At 40.4% G+C, this 25,968-nt stretch overlaps 2 protein-coding genes across 4 annotated transcripts; one reads left to right on the forward strand and one right to left on the reverse strand.

Moving 5' to 3' along the window:
- The first annotated feature begins 697 nt into the window (after positions 1–697).
- Positions 698–5,940, forward strand: LOC144215985 (sodium/potassium/calcium exchanger 1-like). Of its 2 annotated transcripts, XM_077745250.1 has the most exons (10): positions 698–834; positions 1,379–2,480; positions 2,911–2,976; positions 3,059–3,167; positions 3,232–3,312; positions 3,560–3,648; positions 3,770–3,982; positions 4,049–4,138; positions 4,439–4,605; positions 4,702–5,940. In XM_077745250.1, exons 2-10 carry the CDS (start codon positions 1,527–1,529, stop codon positions 4,949–4,951), a joined length of 2,019 nt encoding a protein of 672 aa, XP_077601376.1. In that variant the 5' UTR covers positions 698–834; positions 1,379–1,526; the 3' UTR covers positions 4,952–5,940. The 2 variants fall into 2 exon arrangements, with proteins under 2 accessions (XP_077601376.1, XP_077601377.1); XM_077745251.1 differs by lacking the exon at positions 3,232–3,312.
- LOC144215984 (C-myc promoter-binding protein-like) lies at positions 5,021–25,008 on the reverse strand. 2 transcript variants are annotated; one of them, XM_077745248.1, is made up of 30 exons: positions 24,787–25,008; positions 19,870–20,201; positions 18,729–18,975; positions 18,584–18,653; positions 18,341–18,510; positions 17,296–17,534; positions 17,143–17,209; positions 16,969–17,027; positions 16,746–16,890; positions 16,415–16,590; positions 15,612–15,712; positions 14,797–15,015; positions 14,367–14,512; positions 14,142–14,159; positions 12,555–12,688; positions 12,318–12,450; positions 12,030–12,236; positions 11,812–11,940; positions 11,589–11,736; positions 10,459–10,581; positions 10,213–10,317; positions 9,143–9,900; positions 8,869–9,067; positions 8,572–8,663; positions 8,294–8,469; positions 7,874–8,207; positions 7,678–7,786; positions 7,275–7,437; positions 7,124–7,188; positions 5,021–6,797 (listed from the first exon to the last, which is right to left on the reverse strand). In XM_077745248.1, exons 2-30 carry the CDS (start codon positions 20,175–20,177, stop codon positions 6,661–6,663), a joined length of 4,977 nt encoding a protein of 1,658 aa, XP_077601374.1. In that variant the 5' UTR covers positions 20,178–20,201; positions 24,787–25,008; the 3' UTR covers positions 5,021–6,660. The 2 variants fall into 2 exon arrangements, with proteins under 2 accessions (XP_077601374.1, XP_077601375.1); XM_077745249.1 differs by lacking the exon at positions 14,142–14,159.
- Between the last annotated feature and the right edge of the window lie 960 nt (positions 25,009–25,968).

The following is a 25,968-nucleotide window of genomic DNA, read 5'->3' on the forward strand; positions in this document are numbered from 1 at the left end:
CACATTGCAAAAACATGTATGGTAGGCTGATTGGTCACTCTACATTGCCCTTAGGTATGGGTGTGAGAGTGCATGGTTGCCCGTCTCCTTGTACCCTGCGATTGGCTGGCCACCAATTCAGGGTGTCCTCCCGCCTGTGCTGTTGCACTGCTGTTCCTTACGCTGCTTGTTTGCATCATCTGCATCGTTTCCTGTAAATGGAAGTTTGACAAGGTTTTGGGTTTCATCATGCTGCTGCTTTATGCCATCTTTGTGGCTCTCAGAATGATGCTGCACTTTTGCCACCCTTAAATTGCCAAACGGGATTCAAATGTTGACACTCAACTATATGTATTTTTTTTAATCTGGCATTTAGACACATTAGTTCAATAATATTCTGTTGTGACTTCCGTCACTTTAATTCCTGTAACAGAATGCATGAATAAAATACATTTAATGAGTGCTGCCTGACGAAATATTGGAATACCATCTAACAAACAACCTTCAAAAATATTTGACTGTATAGTTGTGGATGTTAATGCTGTCTATTGGACAATTTATACAATCAATTTTGTTGAAACGTGGACGTTTCTAGAACAATTTACACTAGAAGGTATTTAAGATGGAAGTATAGAAGATGTTGTATAGAAGTGAGCAGCGACAAAGTGAGAGTGAGACAATACGGTATACTTAATCCTCTTAAAGCCTGCAGGTATTAGCTATTATGCTGATCCATTGTGAAGACATGCCCTGCGTCCTACATAACCCATTGGCCAGGTCGTGTACTTTTGCATGCCTCAATTAACCCAGCCTTATTATCAAATATTTCTGCTTTTTCCGTCACGGCAGAATTTGGTAAGTTTTTATTTCATCATTTATTCAGTACCAAAAGACTTTCTTTCTTTTCTTTCTTTTTGTCAACTGTCTACTCCGAGTTGGCAGAGGAGCTTTACTCAGTGGCTGTTTACCTTATGGTTTAAAATGCATTACTGTTGTCATGTTTGAAAAATTTCAGATTTGCTGTTAATATTGCAGTCTTGTATGACAGTTTAGATATTTGGTCATACAGTTATTGATGAACACATAAAAATGCTTATTTCTTATTATTCGGGGGATTATTGAATGATTATAGTTTATATTCAGAACCTCAAGAACTCAAACATTTTCCTTAAAATGTAGTCATTGGCTAAAATGTGGGAACTTTTTTGAGGCCCACAAAGATAAACTGATTTATTTGTCACAGGAAAGGCCCAGTTTTGTCTTTAGGAGGATACCTCATAGTTATTACAAATAATTAAATCCAAAGTAAGGCCTATAATGATTTTTTAAAGTCCTAATCACCAAACTCCAGTCCCTAAAAGTACCTTATACTATTTTTTTGTATTCTTTTGCACTTTAGATGGCTCGGTGAGGTGATATGAAATGAAAGACGCCAAGAAAATTTGGGATCCGGTCAACCCCAGTCATTTGGGGGATAACTGCAGTGTCCTACTGTCCCTTATTGCCTCTTAATCTACCCTAAAATACAACATCTGTACTTCTTCCAAATGATGTATTGCCTAAGAAGAAAGCGACTTCAGTTGAGGCGAGTTATATTTCTCCTGGCCGGGGTCTTCCTCTGTACAGTTTACCAGCTGTCCATCAACACGGGGCGATATGAATCATTGCCCTCGCCTCCGATTGGAGATGCTTTCGCAGAAGGCTCAGCTGCATGGGTGGAAGAGGTCACAGCCGAAAGTCGGGAGAAATCAAAAAACCGAACGACAACCTCAATCCCTTTAAACTCAACGGCCGATGTCAGCACCCCCACACCCCCAGCGGCCACCACAAACAGAACTAAAGTGCATTGCATCTGTGTCCCTCCCCATGAGGATGGCCCCCTCACTACGTCTCCTCCTGGTGATGCTCCTCACATCAAGGGCGAGTACCCTAAAGACATATTCTCAGTGGAGGAGCGCAGACAGGGCTGGGTTTTCTTGCACATCTTCGGCATGGTTTACATGTTTGTGTCCCTGGCCATCGTGTGCGATGAATTCTTCGTCCCCGCGCTGGGGGTCATCATAGACAAGTTGGAAATATCGGACGACGTGGCGGGAGCCACGTTCATGGCGGCGGGAGGATCTGCCCCAGAACTTTTCACCTCTTTGATCGGGGTCTTCATAGCTCACAGCAACGTGGGAATTGGGACTATTGTGGGCTCTGCAGTTTTCAACATTCTCTTTGTGATTGGGATGTGCGCTCTGTTTTCCCGAGAGGTTCTTCATCTCACATGGTGGCCTCTTTTTAGAGATGTTTCCTTCTACATCGTAGGACTGATCTTGCTCATTATCTTTTTCCTGGATAATGTCATCATGTGGTGGGAGAGTGTGACACTGCTGGCTACCTATTCCTTCTACGTTATCTTTATGAAATTTAACGCCCAAATAGAACACGTGGTCAAGATGCAGCTTTACAAACACAAAAGCATCGTCAGAATCATTACGGAGGAGGAGACAGTAGTGGTAGGTTTTATATTGTATGGTCATACTTGAAATATTATGAAAATGGGGAAAGTATTTTTTTTGTTAAAACTCATAAATAACAAAAAAATAGTGGCCCAGTGTGCAAAGTACACAAAAAACAATTACCGTATTCTGCGGACTATAGGTAGTTTTTTGCATAGTTTGGATGGGCCTATATATTTTTAATTTATTCAACATCTTATGTTGTATCATATAGCTTATTTATTTAAGCTATGAGACAACATAAATTGTTGAATAATTTTTTTTTAAATCTATATAAATATAAATGATATATAATGTGTGTGTATATATAAGCTATAAGACAACATAAGCTGTTAAATTAATGAAAAAAAAATATATGTAGATATGTGCAAATTTTTTTTATAACCCCAACATTTGAAGTACCCACTAATATTTTTTCTGCAAACAGATTGCAACCACTAGTGATAGTCAAGATATTGCTCCTCCAATTCCGGAAGATAAAAACCGATTAAAGGTAATATTTAAAATAGCATTTTGCCCTTGTTTGTGCCAGTTTTCTGCATATTCATCAACTGACCTGAATGATTTTTTCCCAGTTGAAGCCGTCTCTTCAACGTGGAGGAAGTTCAGCATCTTTGCACAACAGCACCATGAGAAACACCATTTTCCAACTGATGATTCACACGTTGGATCCCCTGGGAGAAGGTGAATGCAACTCTGACATTGACTGTGTGATGATGTCGATTTAGTAATGCTAGCTCACTTGCAGGGAAATTCAAGGAGAAGGCTGAAAGTCTGAATAATGTAGTAAGACGAAAGGCTGAAGGTGAAATTGCAGCAAAGAGTGAAGGTAACCAAAACGTGAAGGTCATGACACAAAATTGTCTGACAAAGATTAAACTTAGATAAATGGCAGTGAAATTTAACAGTGAAATTTGATCTAGCAAGACTAGGTATGAATAAATGGTCAGATTTTAGTGCAATTGAAAGCGACCAGATTGGACGACCATTAGCGTCAACGGCAGAAAATGAACCTAAATATATTTTTAAAACTGTCTGAATGATATTTAGGAATGTGTGTGTGATTTTATTGTTAGATGGCCAAAATGGGCAGGTGCCAGGAAAAGAGGACGAAGCTGTTCCAGCTGGTGAAAATGAAAATAAGGAACCACCGGAAGACAAGAAGGTACACCTCACTGGGCCCAGAAATTAATCTTTGCTATCTTTCTATTTAGGGTGAATGGGGAACATGAAGCTTATTTCAGGCTTGACACTTTTTTTCAACCATATGTCTTTTTAAAACACAGGAGGACCAACCTGGAGAGTCGGACGGTTCAGGCAGTGATGAAGATGATAGTGATGAAGATGACAGTGATGATGACTCTAGTGAAGATGGGGATGATGAGGAGGAGCCTCTTTCTTTGGAGTGGCCCGAAACCACACGGAAACAAGCAACGTATCTTTTCCTATTGCCCATTGTCTTCCCTCTGTGGCTGAGCGTCCCCGATGTCCGCAAACAGGTGACATGGCAAACAAAACAAAAAAAATAGGATACAGTAAATGACTTTGCTTTTTTTTTTCAATAGAAATCAAGAAAATTCTTTGCTGTCACCTTCCTGGGTTCCATTTTGTGGATTGGGGTCTTTTCTTACCTCATGGTGTGGTGGGCCCATCAGGTTAGCCACTGTAGAAAAACAAGACACTTCATTAGGTACACTTCATGGCCACTGAACCTTTGGAGTATTGCAATAACAGTAAATATACTTTCAAAACACAAGACAAATTCACCTAACAGAAAGTCCAAATGCCTTTGAACATTTTACATGATTTGAATGACCACAAATCCACACTGCCTTTAAGATGAAGGGAATAAAAAATCATCCAAGCCACCCCCCCCCTCCCCCCACTTATATTAGGAACCTCAAAAACGTTTTTCAGTCAGTTATTGCTGTAAAAGATACAACTTGTCCTCGCAGGTGGGCGAGACTATCGGCATCTCTGAGGAGATTATGGGCCTGACTATCCTGGCTGCGGGGACCTCCATCCCTGACCTCATAACCAGCGTGATCGTGGCCCGCAAAGGACTCGGGGACATGGCCGTGTCTAGCTCAGTGGGCAGCAATATTTTTGACATTACAGTGGGGTGAGTTTCCTCGATTTGGGGATTTCCACCTTCAACTCTATGGGAATACACACTTGCATTGATTTGAATTCACACACAATTGTCTTTGTTCGAAAGTCTGCCGCTGCCATGGCTCCTGTTCTCCATGCTCCACGGCTTGGTTCCAGTGGCGGTCAGCAGCAATGGCCTCTTCTGTGCCATCGTGCTACTCTTCCTCATGCTCCTCTTCGTCATCATCTCCATCGCATCGTGCAAGTGGAAGATGAACAAAACGTTGGGTTTCGCCATGTTTCTACTCTACTTTTTCTTCCTGGTGATCAGTGTCATGTTGGAGGATCGCATCATCGTCTGTCCCGTTTCCATCTGACAGCGATACTGAACATTGCGGGTGCCTGCGGGACGCTGTGGACTAAAAAGCAGATATTAATAGGCTAAATGTTTGAATAAGTGTGTTTTATTAAGAAACACAAATAACTGTTCCACTACTTTTTACATAGTGTCATATAAATTAGAGTCCATCTTACAAATGGTGAACAGCAAAAATACAGTAGTCCACCCTGACTGACACATTGTGTAGACATCAAATGGTGAGTTTTCTTTGTAACAGTAGCGAAGGCTAATGTACACGCTTTGAAACAAGGTTGATCCCAAGCAAGATGACAGCATGGATGTGTGTGGAAGTGCATCACTGTACAAAGAGAAGTTTGTTTGTCAGCTTTTAGAGGAACACAGTGACACTAGGTGAGGTTGGCTCAAATTAGGCCACTGATATTGTCTCAAACATTAAGCCTTGCGCAGAAAAATCCACTTTGTGCAACAACAAAACCTTTTTTTTTACCTTCACCCTTGCCTCCTTTGAAGCTATTTATGGCAATAGACACTATCAATGGCAGGGAATCAGGTTAATGAAGAAGCACTTCTCTTTCTTTGTTTTTAACTGAAATTAAATCTGCAAAATACATACAATTTCACTTCGCCAATATTGCAAGGTTAAAGAAATAAGTTGTAATTAAAACAAATGAAATATTCAATTTTTTTTAAGTTTTCACATAATTTGATTGTACTTTACTAAGGGAATGTATCCTTGGTGGTCCCATATAACACATCTTTATACAAGAAATCTCGCTTTAAAAAAAGGTATTGCTTTAAAAATATTAACCAAAGTATAACTTTTGGGTTCTTTTGGTACATTGTAAAAAAAGAAAAAGGAAACAAATCAATCCACAAATAAAATTGAGCAATCTATTTAGCGCTCTCTTCTTTATATAGAAAAGCTGTATTCTGTATTATCATTATTTGTTTTTTTAATTAACATGTAATTTAGTGTCCTAAGATATTAAAGTGTGTACATAATGAGTAGGAATGTATATTTGCTTTTGGTAAAGCTGTTTGTGTTAGACATAAAAACATCATAACATTACATTTTGTTAAAAAGGAACTTAACTCTTTTCTCTCTTTTTTTTAAAGTATACATTGAATGTTCCAGAAATAATCCAAACACAGCACTTTCATTAATATTGTGTTTGGGGAACAAGAATTAAACAGGATAGTTATTCAACCTGGCAAACTAGTCATCAACCTCAGATGAAAAAGTGCCAGTGAATGGTAATTAAAAAAAAATTTAAGACCATATTCCTTTTTGAGTTATTTAAACAATATGCTGTGTGTACTCAAAATATAGTTTTAAAAAATTGGGTTTAGTTTACTTTTAAGTAGCCCAGTTAAAACCAGCAACTCTTTGTATGCTGGGCCAATGCTAAGTTTGACAAAGTGCTTTAAAAACAAAAAACAAAAAAAACACAGTTTGTTCTTTATACTCAGACTCTCAACATGGGTCACCAGGACCGTAATCAATGCTAGGATATTATGTGAAGTTATTGTTGCTAAAAAGTGGATTGGTATAATTTTGTGAACTTGTTTCTATTGTGACTGAGTGCTTGGCACCTCCTGACGCTGAACAGTGAAGAGATGTCATCATGGCAGTCGTATTTGCATCAGGAGTCGTATTCCCGTTGTGCTTGACGAGCTGGTCCTGAGTCTTAAGATCCCATCCCCCAAAACCACATCATGTCCCATTCACAAACTGGGTTCCCCAAAAGTCTTCCTGCATTCCATCACGCCTGCTCCAGGGGGGCGGTCACAGTTGTGTGTCAGTTTGACCTGACTTGGGGTGAGGCGGTCATAGGCCAGCTTGTATTCCCGGTCAAATGCATCTGCAATGATACAAGCATTAAATTCCATTTTGGACGGAGGAGATTGTGGTCAACATGTCTGGCAGCCGATGAGCTAATAATTCCCTTGTGGTCAAAAGAACAACGTGACCTAAAATGATTATAGTCACATCTAGAACTAGCATTATTACACAAGTCAAATGAATTCTGTGTAAATGTCATGGACACAGCCATTTTCATGATTTCCCGAAAACTTTCATTTGTTAGTCATTCACTGTCCAAAAAAGCCTTGTTAACAAACATGGCGACCAAAAATGTGTATAAAAGGTAAATCAAATAGGATGTTGTGTTATTTTTTTGAAACTCACTGATATTGATGTTGTTCTTGCCCAAAGACACCAAAGTGAGGAATAACAAATCTCTGTACAAACTCCTATAACAAAAAACACAAAATAAAGTACATTTGAATGGGTACAATCCTTCTTATAGTGTATTCAAAATAAATGTGCTCTTCCTCACCTCTGTCTTTTAAAACCCAGCTCAGGCCCCAGCAGCTGAATAATTTGGCTCATGGGCTGATATATATCACTCTTTTTGATGCTCCTGACCAAACTTTGAAGCAGCTCTACAGTGAAGAGCTGGCCTTCCTCACACAGGCCGGAGCGAATCAAAGAGTTGGCGCCTGTGACCAAAATGGAGATCACATTCAGCCTAATCAAAGACTCATTTGTCAACATAACTGCAAATCTAAAACTCAAACTAATGCGGCAATAAAAACAGAGAGTCCTAAATTCAATTACAGTATGCACGACAAGGCCATTACTCTAACGTATGACCTCATTCACTTGCTGTATGACTAAGAAAATGTCACACTAATCAAATCCTTGGAAACACAGTTGATACAAATGATTTCCTAACTTACAATGCGTATTCCAGAGGACATAACAAGGGTTGACTTTGTCTTGGTGCAACTTCAGGTTGTCCCACATAATCCTCACCAGCACCTGCTTGCTGTCCTCAGAGGAAATAGCCTGCAAGCATTATGAAACATAGTCAGCATTTCATATCTCGGACGATGACATTGTTTTTACTTTAAATAAGTAACACGTTTCACTGACCTCATCTCCACGGCGACAGTGTTGGGAGGCCAGGATGAGAGCTGGAAGATGACTAGGCAGCTCCAGCCTCTTGAAGAACCACACCAGGTTCCAAAAGACAATTGGGTGCTGGTCCACAACTCCAGTCGAGTAGATGGCCTGATCCCCTTCATTAACCAGCAGGCTCTCCAATTCCTTCCAAAGAACCAGAGGGCTCAGGTACGGCACCGTCACTGGCGGAGACATCCCAGCATTCCTCGGGGTGGTTGAGTCTGGCTCAGACATTTCGGCTGCTTCGGGGTCGAGTGACGCAGATAAGCCATCCGCAGTAACGGCAATCGACTCTTGGGGAGATCTGAGAGAAGACACGGTGGATCAGATTAAAGAGGCCAACGGGATTAAAGTGCATGGGGGCGGGCGGGCTGCAATTCAACAACTTGCCTGCGGGGAGGTCGCAGATCTCTGAGCTCCACGTTTAGGAAAGGCAGGAAGGCTGAGCCGCAGAAGGGACACGTGCTATTGAGGTTGGAGTCGTTGGCCGTCCAGCCGGCCATGATCTCCTCGTCGTACACAAGAGAGTCGCAGGTCTTGCAAAGGGAGCAGCTGGACATCATCACCTGAAAAAACAAATTCGGGACCAAACGTGAAGCTCCCGGGCAAGGCAGAATACAATGCTACTATATGCAAATATGTACAGCTACACATATCGACCCAGTCACCTCCATGGTGTAACTTGGAGAAGGCTTGAAGCGGTTTATGTCAGGAGAGGAATCTGGAGTGTGAGGACTTCGAGAAGGAACTGTCAAGCCACCTGGACAAAATAATGCATTCACAAGTTACAGTCTCTGAATGGCTCAGTGACTATCATTTGATCATCCAGGAGTTGTCATTAAGTCGAATAATTCAGGTAGCCCTCGTTTGGTACACATTGAAGGAACTACGGACCATGTAGCCCACGACAAACAGGACTTTGACCCCCCTCCCTGACATAGAGCATAGATCACCGGGGCACAAACCTGAGAAGGAGTTGTGTCGGAAGACCCTGTCGGGAGAGCCGAGGCTGGTGGGCTGGGGGTGTCCCGCTACGGGACTCCTCCACAGTCGCGTCGTGCCAGCGTGCTGTGGCGACACGAAGCAGTCCCCGTCGAGACAGAGGTCATTTTCACAGTCGGCGTCTCCCGAGGTGAGCGAGGAAATGCTGACGCGATCGCAGTCCTGCCAGTGAGATCCAAAGGGAAAATGGGGTCAATAGTGAAAATGAAGGTTGTAGAGCATTTTGCCAGCACTGACCTGTGTTAATGAGGTTTGAGAGGACAGGCGGGAGTAGAGGCGACTCGCCTTCTCAGCAACGCCCTTCCCCGCTAAGAGGACGCTGCTCTTAAAGCTGTCTAGGCTGGGTGTAAAAAGGGAATCCATCGAGAAGGACGAGGCGGAGGGGCTCGGGGATGATGGTAACACCAAGGAAGACGGCCTTTCTCTGCCTTTGTTACACATGCCGTGAGGGAGAGACGGCGACGTTCGCAGCCGCTCTCTAGATTTGACCGGTAACGGGAGGTGGGTGTTGGAACGGAGCAGCCGGTGAGGTCGGGTCGGTTGGGTAGAGGGGCTCGGTAAATTCTGCTTCTCCATATTTGCTTTGCAGCTCCTTGTAGGGCTGTTGGCATTGTTCATGTACATTTCAATCTCCTCGGCGAGCTCGCGGCGAGGACTTGGTGTCCTTTCGTTCCCGTTCTTGTGTTCTTGTGCCGTGGCCATCTGCGACAGTGGGTCAAAACCTGCCTCCACATTAGTTGGACCCAGAGCCTCACTGCTGCAGCTCCTCTTCGGGCTCTTTTCTACGTCCAGTTCTTTTTCGTCGTCCTCGAGCCTGTTCACTTTGTCAGCAACAAGTCTGGGTTGCTTTCCGCACGTGACCTGAGGGACGGCGATCCTCGGCGCTGCCGATACGACCGACAGGTCCAGAGACTTTGGTCGCTCTGTTTGGGTCTGAGGTCCACATAGCATCGTGTCACTAAATGAAGAACTGGAAACCAGGCTCCCCGAATGACCTGGAATAAAATTGTCATTGGCAACCAATGAGTTAAACGAGTGTCCTATAAAGAGCTAAACACATATATCAATCTACTAAAGCTGGCCTGACTCCCAATGTTTTTTGTAAGTGGGATGCAAGACAAATCCAATCGCAATGATCCGGTTGCATAATACACTCATCCATCATCATGGTGTGGCTTTCAATAAAGAAGACATTACTGTACACCCATACTGGAACATTTGCTTCGCATGCAGTCAGTTAGTGATTTACTCAGTAATAATGGGCAGTGGGTGTGTGTTATTTAAAAAAAGGTCAGTCATAAACTTACTCTGAAGCTTTATCCCTTTGTCCTCCAACAATGAAAGGTTTTCGCTCTCTCTGCAGCACATCTCTTCCTTGGACAAGGAATCGTAGCCTTGGTCTGACTGGCCTCCTGAAAGGATATGTTGAATAAATGGTGCTCAGATTTTTCATGTTGCTAACAAACTGAACTAAAGTGGTCCGCAGAATTTATTTTAAAAAACTGCAGATGGACTTTCATTGAGTAGCAGTAGTAATCATTGAACCCGCCTACCTGTGCTAAAGCCGTCATCACTGGAGTCCATTTTATTGAAGTCAGTATCGATGGAGGTACGCTCTGCAGAGTCATTAGCGCTGTCCAAACTGCCATGGCTGACTGTGTCAAGATCGCTACCATCTGAAAGGAAAGGACAGACATGACAAGGGTCAGTGCTGATTGCCTCAACTACAGAAAATAAAGATCTCTTTTGTAAAATGCAAACAAATCCAAATTAACTCATTGTTGTGAATGATGACTGCCCTTCCCTCAGTCCAAATAGTTTGGATGTCAATTTCTGTAATGCAAGCCGCTGCGTTAACCTTGTCTAAATACTTCATATTAGAAAAGCCTTGGACATTCTTAGATGTCTTTTTTTCCAATTTTGCTCTTCTTCCACTCCTCTCTTATGCATTTAAATGTTTCCCAATAATTCTGCTTATACGAGATCAAGTCTTAATAATGTTACCATCCTATTGATGTGAAATGGCCATTAACAATAATGAACGAAACTATGAATGACTGCCAATGAAAAAACAATCTTAAAATAAATCAAAAACGCTATAAAACATTATAAGCATCCTGTTGGGAGAGCTTGTTATTATTCTGCAAAAAAAAAAATTACCACTTCGTACAAACATCAGCCAGAGAGTGATTTGTGGTATTGTTCTGACAGGGTCTCAAACAATGCAAATATAAAAATGAATGATTGGGGGGAATTTGGAATGTAAATCATTTGTTGGGAAACACACTTAAATAAATTTAAAAGTGAAGAGAACATTGCTCCCCCAAGATCGATGTGATTTGTACATTATTGTAATTTATTTATTTATTTTATCTATGGGAAGGCAGAAATTTTGGCAGTGAATTCTTTATCAAAACTGTCTGCAACAAAGTGGGAGTCTGAACACATATACGAGTAGTACGAGCCACAATAAACTGTATAGGATTTTTTTTTTTCGTTTTAAAAAGAGAGTAGTGTGGGCTATCTCCCCTGCAACTAAAGCAGTTTATAACTTAAGTACTCATGAAATTGAATAGTGCTGCCAACTCATCGACCGTAACATTAAGCACAACATTTATTGATCATGGGGGGGGGTTTGTTAGAGTGTAGTGAGTGCAGCTGGGTAAAATGCCACACTTTATACCTGACAATTGTGTTTCTCTGGTAGGCGGCAAAGTTTGTTTTTTCCCTGCTTTCTTGAATTGGCCAACACCAAGTACCACATTTCTCAGCTTCCCCCACAAAAAGAATCCTCCTCTGGTGGTGGACGGCCATGTGCTCTCCAAAACGGCCTGTGGAAAGAAAGTACATGATGACTTTTGGCAAGAAAGCAAACTTTGCAAGACTCCATGGATTTGCAGACAAACCTTGTTGTAGTAACCGTAGGTGATGGCGTTGGGTTGAATTCCAGCCTTCTTCATCTCAAATAGAACCTTCACAGCCAGGACTGGTTGGCTGTACTGACCACACAGTTGCAGCAAAACGCGATAGCATACCTAAAGCAAAAACACAAATTCCCATTGAATGAAACATGAAGTCTAAAACCTAAACACTTCTGTTAAAAAATAATGCCTGTTTATGCTACCTCATCAGGAGCCTGCAGCTTCTTGTCTTGCATCCTCCTCAGCACATCATAAGCGGTGCGCAGTGCCCGCACTTTAGAGGGACACCAATCGACAAAAGCAGGCAGACAAATGAACCAGAGGCCAAAACAGTGACGCAGCAGACACTTGGACCACATCTGAGGCATAGCCGAATAAGTCCGGGCCATCCTTTGAGCAAATTTAATCTCCTGGAAAAAGGAAAACAAATAAATGAAGCTGTGATGAATTTGTTTTCATACACATCTGTGAGAGGTGGCACAGCTAAGGACCTGTTTGGAGCGTCGAAAGATGGCCGTCGGGCTGGCTGGACTGCAGTGACGTGAAGTTGTGCCTCCCGGGGGAGGATTCGATCCATTGGGTGGTTCCAGAAGTTCAGAGTTTAGTACTGGAAATCCCAAGTAGCTGTACAAAGACACGGGAATTATTTGACTTTTTCGCCTTGATGAACCAAAGACCTGAGCCCTAAGTAAAAAGAAAAAAAAAAGATATTGTAATTGTAACAGTACCTGTAGCACAGAGGGTGTTCTTCCCCTCCTGGCAGCAGAGGCAGCTCTGGAGGGTTGACAAAAACTGTGTGCTCACTTCGATGCGATTCGTCCAGTTCGATTAGTCTGGCGTCATCTGGCTTTTCACTATCAATCTACGAGAGAAACAAATTGCAAAACATGACATCACTATGAAACGTGAAGCATCGCTCTTGAAATTAAATGGTATGGACAGACAAGATTACATTACAAGCCCACAATGCAGTTGTGTTTGCAGTGTGGTGTAGTGATAGGAGACTAAAATCTCTATGGGTGTTCAGAAAATGAAACCCCTTGGTTTATTTGAGTGGTTTCACTTGGGCTTCACCAAATTAGGAATATTAAGGAGACTGAATAGCTCCCGGGTGGTTCTGTGTCAAAGGCTTTTTTTTTCCACTTGGTCGAGTGGATGATTCAGAATGGCAACTTTCTCCGAGCCGCTCTAGCCTTGTTTCGATTCTGCTCTTTTGTTTCTTCCGCTTGTTGCCTTCCTCTTACACCCCAGAGGTCTTTCTCAACCGCACATGGCGTCTTCAACATCAGCAAGAGGCAGTTGACGAGGAATCAACGCTTCCACTTCTCAATACTAACCACAGTGACCATTCATAGAGGACAAGAGTGTGATTTCCTGATTGCAATAATTTGCAAGCGCAAACTTTTTTTTTTTCTAGCTAAGAAAGGAGGATGTTTTGTTATTGGTATTTCAAAACATGTACAAAGCAGCTTCCAATGTGTGGTCATACACAGAGTGCAAGTTGACCCATATACGGAGGTGTCTGCCAATAGTTTTCAACATATATGAAATTCTTCTTTCTATAAAGATGATAATCTTTCAAATCATTTGTCAGAACTGAAAAAAATAGTCTATACATACACATATACATACACACGTTTATATATATATATATATATATATATATATATATATATATATATATATATATATATATATATATATATATATATATATATATATATATATATATATATATATATATATATATATATATATATATATATATATATATATATATATATATATATATATATATATATATATATATATATATATATATATATATATATATATATACATACTACATACATATATACACATATACAGATACATATATATATATAGACATACACTATACATACTTATATATGGACACCCATAAACATACACACACAAACACATACACACACTATTATTTAGAAACTGCATCCTTTTGTGATGTTTTTTTTAATTAACCATAACAGTCACTTGCCCAGAGGTAACTTTCACAATTAATAATGGATATGAATTGACATCAATTAGCAGCCAATATCTGTGTCATCATAGCCTTCACCACTTTGCTAATGGTACTTGTTCAATAATGCATATTTTCTTATACATAAATGAACAGAGCCATCTAGATCCCCTAAAACACACACCCCCCCCCCTCCCCACACACACACACAAACACAATTTAAGGTCAACAGGAGACTTCACATGATGCTATTAGTGCAGGGCAGCGTTAACACTCTGATATGTTTTGACAACAACAACAAAAGCTGTGTTGTGATTACCTTGGCAACTGTGGAGAGCTACCAGGCAGTGGGAGACAATAGGAGAGAAAGAAATAGGCATGTTATACAATATAGAGTACAGGAATGCAAATAAGAACAAGGAACTAGAAAATTCAGCAAATGGGTGGACGCAAGATGTGCAAAGAATAATAGAGCGGTATAAGTTCCTTCGCATAAAAATGATTCATTACTTTTGAAATGAAAAAGATTTGTTGCAACCATTACCTTATCAGCACAATCGTCAAAGAAAGCCAGACTCGCATCTTTGTCACTGACAAAGGAGCATTCCTCAATAAAGCGGCTGAACATTTGGGTTTTTGTCATGAGTGAGTAAAACCTCTGATGTGAGCGGTCTCGGCTTTTCAAGAAGCCTAAAAGCAAAAAGGAAAGAGTGCAAAAAATATTATATAAGAACACGAATGACATGATGAGATTTATTCAAGCGGACCCTCATTCATCAGGCCGCTTTGTTGATAAAACGTGCTATTTATCAGAACTGGCGCTGAAACCAATTCTCTGCTTGCATAAGAGATCACATGCACATGTCCAGCAATTAGTCATGATATTGTTTTTACTCTTTACCGACATTTAGTGCGTAACTGAAGCCAACATCACAATCTAAAGCACTTTATGGGAAAATCATTTTGCAGCCAACCTTGAATGTCAAAAAGGGAGCTGACATCAGTGGTCTTCTCAGAGGGGGCTTGGGTTATGGGCTGCAAGTAGGAGCGGTAACCTCGGAGGATGGCGGCCATGAAGCGCAGAAAGGTTTCCTGGATCTCCAGCTCCAGAGTTTGGAGACTCTTACCACCGTCGAGCTCACTGTCAACCACTGCGTGCTCCATCTGCGCCTCTTCGAAGCTTAAGTGACCACCTTCGTACGAGAAGGCAACAAACCATTTAGCCATTTTGGTAACAATACCAGTCTATTTTGAGATACAGAATGCAGATGCGATTACGGCTTAAAGCCATCCTTTATGTAATGTGAAACGCCAGATGTTTTCATTCACAAATCTGAGGGCATGCTTCTGGTTAACTTTTTCTCCGCCATTGACTGCTGGTTCTCCCAATTCAGATGCATTATACTATACGTCTATCGCCAATGTTTTCTTTTTTTCTTAAAATATGAATAAATATTTTAACCCAAGCACTGTGTCTGTATGTATTTGCAAATGTTGTGTGATAACAAGTAGACACCCAAATTGAAGAAGTAGGAGTAGAAAGAATTTCTAACAGACATTGCAAAAGAGCGATGTGACGTGTGGAAAATTAAGTAAGACGACAAACACGCATGGGAATGACTCAGTGTGATTAATTAGGCAGGGACAACAGAAGTGGGCACATTTAAGTATATCCTCAAGGGAGGCACTAAAATTACCCACAGTATTTGGTGACTTGTTGTAATATTCTCTGTTCAAGCCGAGTCGGCAACTACATTTTTGATGAAACTGGATATTGGCCTTGACTCACCCTCCTTGAGCTGCTGATAGAGTTTATTGAGAGAATTCAAAAGATGTTTGCAGGCTCTCCCGGGCAATATTTTCCACGTTAAAGCTTTTTTGTCTTCTTTCCTGCAAGCACAGAGAAATAATTCTATTACACGGGAGAGGAGGACAGGTTGCCAAAGATACTAAGGAGGGAGGCAGATGCTGTCGGATCAGGACTGACAATTTAATAGCTGGATGAGACAACCTTTGATCGGTACGTAAAAGTGATTTAGCATCAGGATATTCTGAATTCCAGCTGCTATTACATAATGGGGGAATTGCTGATAGTGCCAGAATGAGACAGAAATTCTGGTCTTTAAACATTCAGAGCCTATGACAGTGATAGACATGAAATATTTGAAGGGAAGGCTGGAAGCAAAATACTGCTCCATGTAGATATTCAAAATCCTCAAGCTTTTTGTACGCACTAAATTCAATATTCTGTAGATGTATGGCGCTGACAGCTTGACTGTCTGGGTACATTGCTTGCTGACGCGCTATATTTATAAAGTGAAAAGGGAATGCGTGTGCACATATCATGCGAAAAAGCATGACAATATTAGCAGTTGGCAATGACAACAGTGACCAAGACGATTCAGATTAGAGCCGAAATGGGTAAAACAAGATCGGTTTTACAAAAAAAAATACAAATTATTTACAAAAGTTGCTATACGACATTCACAATTTGAAATGATCAAAAAAACATAAAATGAGAAAAACGTATAAGTTGAGTACTACTTCAATCACTCTTTTGCTGAGGTTATGTCAGAAAGATCAGTCACTCACTGGGAAATGGTGTTGGTATCCAAATCCACACAGCTGATGTCAGCCGGGGGCACATACAAGTCAAAGTATCGGGAATCCACACCCACAATAAAAGGACATGGGGCACTGAGTACACCCGCAAGAGCCAATGGGCACAGAGGGATGTACGGACATGGCCAGTGGAAGGGGAATATCATCTGAAAGGAAGATTTCCATTATTTGTCAAAAGTACAGTTACATCAGTGAACAAATCACAACAGCTGCTGAATGAGTGCCAAAAAGGTATGCAGAGTTATAAGAGTCATTTTCTCATGCCTCAATTTTTCATATGCTTGGAGCAGAAAACACTTACAGACACAAGTGCCTCTGTAACACTAGTAAGTACAGCAGGCCGCAGGGAGTGAACCAGGATTTTGTGCTCTGTGACGGCCAACACCAGCAGTGTGGCGGCATTTTTTGGACCCAGATTCAATAGCAATGTGGAGAGACTTCCACCACTTTAGAAGGAGAAAAAAAATAAGGCAATAAGGTATAGAAATCACCATTGAAAGATTATCATTATTATTCCGTTTTACCTTAGAGGCAGTGGAGAGGACACAGGCTGGCTCAGTATCAGACTGTCATGTGGAGAAAGCTTTCAAAAAAAGACAACATAAGTCAGGTGACTAACTGAAAATTGTAGTCTTGTTCACCCATTTAAATTTTGCAAAAACATTTTTCTTTCTAAAACTATTCCCATTGATTCTAACCTGTACAAGTATCCGTGGCCTCTGGGTGGATGGGAATGGCACATTTTGCATGAAGTGAGAGATGTGCCTATACAGACAAAAATCCAGAATTAGAATAAACACAAATATTTTGCCCAAAAATTTAAAAAAATATATGTTTAAATTATGGCTAACTTTTCAATGGGCAGTGCGTGCGGTCCAGAAATGGAATAGCGGTAAAGAAAGGTCAGAAAACTCCTGAAGGACTGGAAGAAGGGCCAATGGGAGAGGAGACAGATGCTCTTGTTGCTGTAAACACTTCTAGTTCCGCCTGGTCCGAGATCAGAGCTAAGGAGGCCGAGTTGTGACAGCTGGCGTTCAGACAGGTTCTCCTCCGAATAGGACTCGTAGAACTGAATCGCCGCTCCGTACACCTTAAGGCCGACACGCAGACATGTTTACTACAGCCATGCTTTATGGCAAAAACGTCAACAAGGTAACAAAAATAATGTTTGTAACCACTATGCAAGCATCAAAACAGTTTAACAAGAGATTGTAAACAAACACATTGAAACTTGGTCCTTTCCCGCAAATACATTAGAATTTTTTCCAGGCATGTGGTATCTCGGAGGCTTGCTGCTCGCAGTATGGTGGCACTGAACAAGTAGTGAGCAGTGAGGCATTAAGGAATGAGGTATCCATTATTCACAAGATGAGCAGCAAATTTTCCTTTTATGCCGCATTGCTCTCAAAGTCAAAACAGTCGTTTAATATTCCAAACACAGTCCTTAGACCATTTTAGAACCCAGTCGGAGCTGAAAGATTGTCAGGATTGTGTGTTATTCTTGGAAATCTGACTTCACGAACAAACGAATCCCTGTGGGGTACTACAGTATTGAATGTGTGATTAAAGCAGACATGGTGCGGTTTCTCACAATTTGAAACAGTTCCCAGGTGTCCTCAAAACATGCCTGTGCCATAAAAAACGCCCATGAGTCAGATTTCGACAGAACTAGGCTGTTTTGCCTTCAACTCAGCTAACTGCCCCCTGTCCTATTTACAATTGGACCATTGGGGAGTACAGTTGGGTGATAACTAGTTCACTGTCATTGATGGCGATGGGCATCTTGTCCAGTTTTAACACTGACAGGCAGGAACTGATTACTCAAATGGATTGAATGGTATTGAAACAAGATAATTAATTGCAACAATCTTGTAGAAAACAACTGTTGCACGTTACCTTTTCTGCTGAAGCTCCCGTGAGGACAAACGTGGAAAAAACGGGAAGGGCTTGTTTGGTGTGTGCAGGCCAGCACTCAATTGTTGCCCCCATGGGCAAACAGAACATAGGCACAGACTCAGGCAAGGGAAAGGACTCATAGTCCTCTTCGGGGTACCTGCACAGCAGACCTGTAACAAATACCTTGACATTTAGAATGCCACTGCATGTGCATTTGAATCAAAACAAATGGTTACATTGTACCTGCTTTGCATGCAATAGTGTTCGCTTTTGCCAGAGATTTTTTGTAACACAGGTAGATAGATGATCCCCACTGGAGAAGACAAAAGAGACGGGTCAATAACAAGTTATCATTTGGATAACCAACATTTAAGATTGGGATCCTCACCATACTGCTGTTGAGGTTCCTGTCCACTTTGCAAAATGTGTGGGGGGGCGCCTCCCCCTTGCCGGGCACAATGATGCAGACATCTGTGACAGCCAATGAGGTGTGGGGTTGGTTTTTGGGAGCGCGACGGTACGTGATGTAGATACGCTGAGATGACGAGCTGCTTATGTTGGCAGGGCGTCCGGAGGGTGTGGTCTGCACGATGTGACATCCTGGCTTCAGCTTTTCTTTCCACTCATACAAAACCCTGAAAACATTAGGATTTCAGGCTTGTCACCAAAAGTTGGAAAAGGACTATAATTGGTCATTAATCTGGCACTCACATTCATAAGAGTCACATTTTGGGTCGTATAAATGGTCTACGTAAGCCATAATGTGAAATACACATAAAACTGGATGTCAGTTCTTTGTTAATCTCTTTTTGTATTTTTTGTAAATTATTAAAAATAGTTACTTCAGTATACATTATTTGAAATGAAATAATCAGCTTTTAAATTAAAAGACATGCTATTTTCCCCCCAAAAATAAGACGCCACCCTTCCTAAGCAACCAAATTCAAAGCGTCACCATATTTGGTAGAGTGGGAACTCGGTCATCGTCCCCTGAAAGCTAACTAGGCTAATCCAATATGGTGAAATTCCTTTCTTTCATTCCAAAATGTAATCAGTGCTTCAGTTTCATTTTATAAACATTACAATTTGTTATATTTTATAGGGTTTGAAGTTATTTGGAACACAAACAAACACAGAACTGAATACACAAGTTCCATCTTCAATAGATTTCATGTACTGGCAGAAATAAGAGAATATTTAACTCATTAATTTTTCTAATGTATTCACTGCCAGCCCATGTCAACACCTTAATATTATTTATTTATTTAGAGTATCTGTTTAGGTAATTGGTAAAATAATTCCATCTGCTATCGATGGCAACAAGTGAGTTAAACAAGTGCCTTAACAAGGAGACGAATGAGTATCAGCATTCCAGATCAGATGTGTCTTTCAATGATAACATATCCCCATACGTTCGGCCATCGAGTGCAATTCAGATGTATTTAAGAGCAGATTAATGTGACCCAAGGCCGAGAAGTGATTAGTGATGCCGATGGGGAAAGGGTCAGCGACGAAGGATTAGCGCTTACCCAAGATCTGTCAACGGAGGCTTATCTCGGCCTCGCTTGAAGCACAGGAAAATCTGCGGCCCCCTGAGGCTGGCTCCATTGAGCTCCGCCGAAAGACCCGAGGGAGTGCTCTCCACGCAGGTGAAGCCGGGGGGTACCTCTTCGCCGAGAGAGCGGATCACTACGGCGACGTCGGTGATGGGCGCTTTGGGTTTGATGGACTTTGGAGCGGTATCATCAAAATGCAGGTCCTCTTCTAAAAGCTTGGAGGAGTCAGTGAGGCCTGCGACCACAAAGTAGTCGGCGACACGGGGCACTTTATCCTCCATCTTTGCCCATTCCCAAAGTCTGGACTAGAATGGAGAGAAGGAAGAGAGCCTCTATGAATTTTAATCACTTGCCTGGGAGCAGCATAACAGAGAGAGGAAAGTGAAGTCGCATTTCAGCGGCTTGCAGAGAGCATCACGTGAAAGTCCAACGCATGCAAGAAACAGTCAATGCAGAAATGTAAAACAGACATAACAAGTTCATATCTTACTTGGGAAATAACATAACTATAATGAGAGCATCTGGAAAGCATTTGGCTCTTTTCAGAAATATGAGGAAACCTTGAAACTGGCGACCTTACTCTCTACCGTGACTGATTATGTAATGCAAAACATATGCTTTTTGTGCAGAATCAAATGGACAAAAGGAAGTGAAGAGGCAACCTTGCTTGAGGGAGCGATTAGCAAGATAACTTATTTGGGCACATTTGGACACACTTAACCAAATTTGATGTGTGAAAAAGCAGCCAACCTCTTTTGTTATCACCAAGCATGACTCTTTGGCAGCCCGTAGCGCTATGCGCCCATTTGATTTCTCTCAGCATGTTCACTAGAGGACCCATGAACACAGATTGCCTCAACCTCGTGATTAGAAACATCAAGTCATTTTTATCAGCACTTTTTTTTTAAAGTTAATCAAAGATGGACAAAGTTCAGATTGTCATGGTTTGACATCATATTGTTGAAGAAGTCAGTGAAGATATAATCAATATTTTGGCTGCCATTGACTACAATAGACCTCCAGTCCATTTTGACTAAAGGGTCGCTCCTTTCCCTTCTGGCATTGGACATCTAGCTCCATCACTGGCATTGGAAGATAAGCATTTACATGCAGGCCCTCCCAGTTTAAATCAATTGGACATCTATTGTTCTCAATGACAGGCAATGAGTTAATCGCAAAAGTTTTATGATTTGTTTTTAAAGATTTATTTTACATTAAAAAACAATAACTGAAAACAAATGACCAGCAGATGTCTGTATTTATTTAAAAAGTTTACCGGTTTTATGTTTTATTATTCGAAACTTATATACGATATTATCCCTGCGATCGGGTAGCCACCGATTCAGCCCCAAAGACCATTGGGATAGGCTCCAGCACCCCCTGTCACCCAAGTGAGGATGGCCAGTTCAGAAAATGAATGAAAGAATATATATATATATTTATATTTTATTTATTATATTGATATTATGGTAATTGGGGGCAATAGCCAAAATGTTTTTGTCTGATTTTATTTGTTCATAATTATTATTTTACTATATTTGCAACACATCATATAAAACCAATGTGAAACCATTGTTTGTTTGAAAATTGCATTGAAATGTGAACTATGTTGTTTTAGGGGGTTCATTGGGTTCTCTTGGGTGTTGAGTTGTTTCACTGGTTAACCATTATGACTCAGCAAGAAACAATTACTGTAGTGCTTTGCAACTCAACAATTATGTAACTTAAAAAAACAATCTACTCTGTGTGTGGGATGAAAAAAATACATTTTTTTTGCTAAGAGTAGTGATGGATGTCAACTAGGCTCTGATTATTGTTTCAAAAAATCCAATAGATATATTGGATTTTTTAATAGATAGATATATTTGTCCTGAACAGACCTAAGAAATGTTTCTGAAAGCAGAAAAGCAAACTAAGATGAAGCAGGACGACTGGAGCCAAGATTTTTTTTAACCTCTAAAGTAGGTTAAGGCCGAGGTGTTATGAACTCGACAAGCATGGTGCCAGGGATTAAATCAAAAGTCAGCAGAAATTGATTTAGAGGCCTTAAATGAGGAGATAATAAGAGAATGACAGCCTTGGGGGGAGAAATAAATGGAGGGTGTCGGTTGTGGCATCTTAATGCTTCACGGATTTATCAGCAGGCCTCGGACAGATGGTGTTCAAGTAGAAGCCATGATGTCAAAGCAGTCCACTTGACTTTAAACGCTATGCTTCAGTTACACGTGCGCAGCACCTTTTCAAGCGCACACTTTATGAAATGAGAGTTTTTCCAGGGAGCACGTATTCTTATGAAGAGCTTAAAGTAGTGTGTTTACCCATTTTTTTGTGACTAACCAACCCACCCCCCTCTGTTTTGAAGTTGCGCCATGAAAGTACATGTGGAACCGGAACAAAGCCATTGCTGATTTTTCATTCAGCATTTTTCTTGTACTTGAGCGGATTTCCTTCAGCAAAACAACTTCCTTAATCTCATCCCTTATTGTTGTTGATGATGAGTCAATGTTGGTAATACCACTTGAGACATCCTGTTCCCAAAGGTTCAACTCTACCCGCAAAGGGGAAGCAAAACTCACAACATACAGTACAGCTGTTCAATGAATTGCCAACCTGTTATGACTGAATTGTGGTTTAATTATGATCCTTTCTTTGGGAATAGTTTTAAATGATTAAAAAAATAATTAATCTATATACTTCTGTTTATTTTTTGTACAAATAGATTGTGCATTTATACCTTTTCTTTATCACGCAAGGGTTTTGTCTATAATTCAAAAAAAAATTGATCGATTTCTGAGACTATATTGGTTGTGGTTTCAGTTTTACACGAGATCTGCTGAGAAGGCCAAACTTATCTGCTATTACAGATGTTACCGTTATAGTTCATGCGCCTGACTTGGTGATTCAATTTCCACTCTGAGACAATGTGGAATGTTTTCCCAACTCCAAATTCGTATTAATATAATAAAGAAGTAATATGATCATAACTCAAAATGGATACATAAACAATCAGTCCCATAAATATTTGTAAATAAGCAAATTTACAGCATTGGAGCTCAATCACCTGAAGGAATTGCAACACATTTAAAAAAAGTACCCTAAATGAGATTATCACTTTCTAAAATGTGATTGTATAAATATTTTTAAGTCAATCAGAGCCTGATTCACTAAACTTTGGACTTTGGGTGATTTTAATTTCTTCTTTTCCCCCTTCACATTTATCTTTTAAGCAAATAAAATGCATGCTCAAATGGATTTAGGTCAAGTTATTGATTTGGCCCCACTGTTTTACTATGTTGGATTTAAAAACTGGTTCATTTTTCAGTTTTCTGTAAGGGCATTGGCCATTTGTCTAATGACTTTTGAAGTATTGGCCTGAATATTAGCACTCAATAACTAAAACACATTTAGTGTTCATGTCAGAAGTGGCATCAATTATTACAAGAGATCTAGTTTCATTGGCCGCCATACATCCACATTTCTACACTACCACCATCGCGCTGCACTGATGAGATGGTGGATCTTTGGATCTGGACCAGCTCATTCCTTTCATACTCATTCCATTATTTTAGAGTTGATCTGTTGTTTCATCCATTCATAAGCTTGTGTTCTATAACAGTACAGGATCTTTTTAATGCTTCTTGGTGAATTCTAATCTGACCTTCCTGTTTTTTTTGGACTTACCAGTGACTTGCATCACACTATGTTGCTTTTTAAGAATGTATCAAACTCTTGACTTGGCAAATCTAATGTTTTTGCCATCTCCCTGATGGGTTGTATTTTGATTTTTAAGGCTAATTGTGGCTTGCTTCACCGGAGAGTGACAGTTCTTTGGACTTCATATTCACAATGATCTCACCAGATTCCAAATGAACATAACACAGTTTGCATGTTCTCACTGGCCGGGTCTGCGTGGGATTTCTCTGTAGTAGCCATTTGGGTTTTCTCCAACCTCCCAAAAACATGCAGGGAAGGCTGGTTAAATACTCTCACGTCCCCATAGTTATGAGTGCAAGTGGCCACCCATTCGGGTGCAATTCTACTCTTCACACAAGTTAATTCCACCACCTACAAAAATATAGAATATTTGGAACACACCCTCAACATGACACAAACAGTTTTGTAGATTTTTTTAAGATTATTTTAACTCCTTGAGTGCCAGTGATAGAGATGTAACTGGCAAGCCAATGATCATGTTTCATTCTCACTTGACTGCAACAGATGTCCAATCCATTTGAACTGAATCCACTTGAGATGAATTGGACATTTTTTTGCCGTCAATGTCTACATACGAGTCAAGAGCATTCAAAGGATGTGAAAGGCTTTCCCTCAAAGCATCCCTGTGGCGTTGGGATGACTGTTTGGAGTTAAGGGCCTGTTGGCAGCAAATGGGGAGAGAGAAAAAAGAAGGAGAAGGAGGGGAAGGCAGGAAAACAGCACATTTCACTTGACATCTGTTCTCTCTTAAGCCACCAACCCAACCCTCGTCGTCAACACACCATTTTCCATTTAAAAATGGAGCTGCAATGAAGAATCGGAGACCAAAATGGTTGGGATTAGAAGATCAAATGCAGAGAATAGGCGAACGCACTAGGGTAAAAGATGATTTTTGAGCAGAATGAGTCCATCGTAAGAGTAAAATGTACAACGGATGAGATGAAACGAGCTACGACTCCCATCAGCATCACCGAGCGTTCACCGTACACAACAACACGCTGATGTGCTTTTATGCAATATAGAAGGGCCGTAAGCAATGATCGCCATCATTATAAACCGGGACTATTGTGTCTGTATATACATACATTTAAAAAAAAACAATGCAATCTTATGCAAACATTAATCCAAGCGGAAAGCTTCGTGGTATTCATTTCATTAAAATAACACGCTACTCACATTTCAAGACGAGCGGCGATAAAGAGACCCAAAAAAATCTTCAATCAAGATGTCTGTTGACGCCAAATGACTGTTGTTTTTATTTTGGCGTTTAGTCCTGCAAATGTCCAAATGGGAAAATAGAAAAGAATGTTAAAAAGATGAGAGAATTTCACAGCTGGCTTGTGAACGCCTTGTTTCGGCGTTCGTATTCCTGAGCGGCGCTTTATCCAAACCTGAGCGTGTCACGTGACTCATTTCACATTTCAATGATGTCAGTCTGACGTTTGGGGCGACCAGGAAGCACAAGGACGCAAAAGTGGTCAAATCGCTTGAAAAAGGAAAACAAAAGGGGAAAAAACGAAAGAAAATAAGATATTGTTGAGTTGATGTTGTTTCTTGGCCGTGAAGATAACATTTACTTACCACAATGACACTTTTAAATGAATTAAATTGAATTGCCAATAAACCCCTCATCTAAAAGGAAACTATTTGACTCATTAACATTTTATGCAAGTAGTAGGTTGCCATTGACGTTCAATCCATCTTGGCCATTCTTATCTTTAATAAATATATTTTATAATTGAATGCATTTATTAGAAATACACTAAGTTGTGTACTAAATGTTAAGATTGTGGCCATATTTTTTATAATTATCAACAAGAGTGGCCTCTGCACATCTTTGGAACAAACAAACAACGATAACAAAATTCCAACCTCACCTTGAGATCTCTTTTGTTTGTTATATTTGCACCAAACACTGTAAATAATACATACAAGTCCACTTGATCCACTGTTGATATAATTTAGTTTGTTTTCACTACTCTACCGCCATCCTGTGGACATATGTCTCAACTACTGATTTGACGCAGAAAATTTAGGAGTACTAGTAGTAATCTCATTTTAGTGGACTTATCCTCAAATCAATATGCAGTGGTCAAGAAAATATTTATTATGGAAAAAAACATGGAGGTTGAATATATATATTATGTCAGTGATTATGTAAAAGGATGTGAAAATTCAAATCTAATACTAATTCTAATAGTGTCTTGATTGCAGGGTTGTTTTCTTAAAATCAGATTAAAGTTCAAATAACTATAAGTATGTTGTTTTATGATAATTAGTTTCAACATCAAATCAATCATATTTCTTTTGACATTGTAGCTGCCACCTAGCGCTCAATACGCAAAACATCACTTTTAT

Source organism: Stigmatopora nigra, chromosome 22, assembly GCF_051989575.1.
Source record: "Stigmatopora nigra isolate UIUO_SnigA chromosome 22, RoL_Snig_1.1, whole genome shotgun sequence".
Lineage (NCBI taxonomy): Eukaryota > Metazoa > Chordata > Actinopteri > Syngnathiformes > Syngnathidae > Stigmatopora > Stigmatopora nigra.

What these genes read in the sequence shown, in the direction of transcription:
- LOC144215985 (XM_077745250.1), top strand. Translation starts at nt 1,527, where the DNA reads ATGATGTATTGCCTAAGAAGAAAGCGACTTCAGTTGAGGCGAGTTATA. An exon ending in AATTGCAGCAAAGAGTGAAG is followed by an intron (nt 3,313 to 3,559) that starts GTAACCAAAACG and finishes TTTTATTGTTAG; the next exon opens with ATGGCCAAAATGGGCAGGTG. An exon ending in ATTTTTGACATTACAGTGGG is followed by an intron (nt 4,606 to 4,701) that starts GTGAGTTTCCTC and finishes TTTGTTCGAAAG; the next exon opens with TCTGCCGCTGCCATGGCTCC.
- LOC144215984 (XM_077745248.1), bottom strand. Translation starts at nt 20,177, where the DNA reads ATGGAGGATAAAGTGCCCCGTGTCGCCGACTACTTTGTGGTCGCAGGC. An exon ending in AGCTGCAGGCTCCTGATGAG is followed by an intron (nt 11,941 to 12,029) that starts GTAGCATAAACA and finishes TTTTTGCTTTAG; the next exon opens with GTATGCTATCGCGTTTTGCT. An exon ending in CTCCAAGTTACACCATGGAG is followed by an intron (nt 8,470 to 8,571) that starts GTGACTGGGTCG and finishes TTGTTTTTTCAG; the next exon opens with GTGATGATGTCCAGCTGCTC.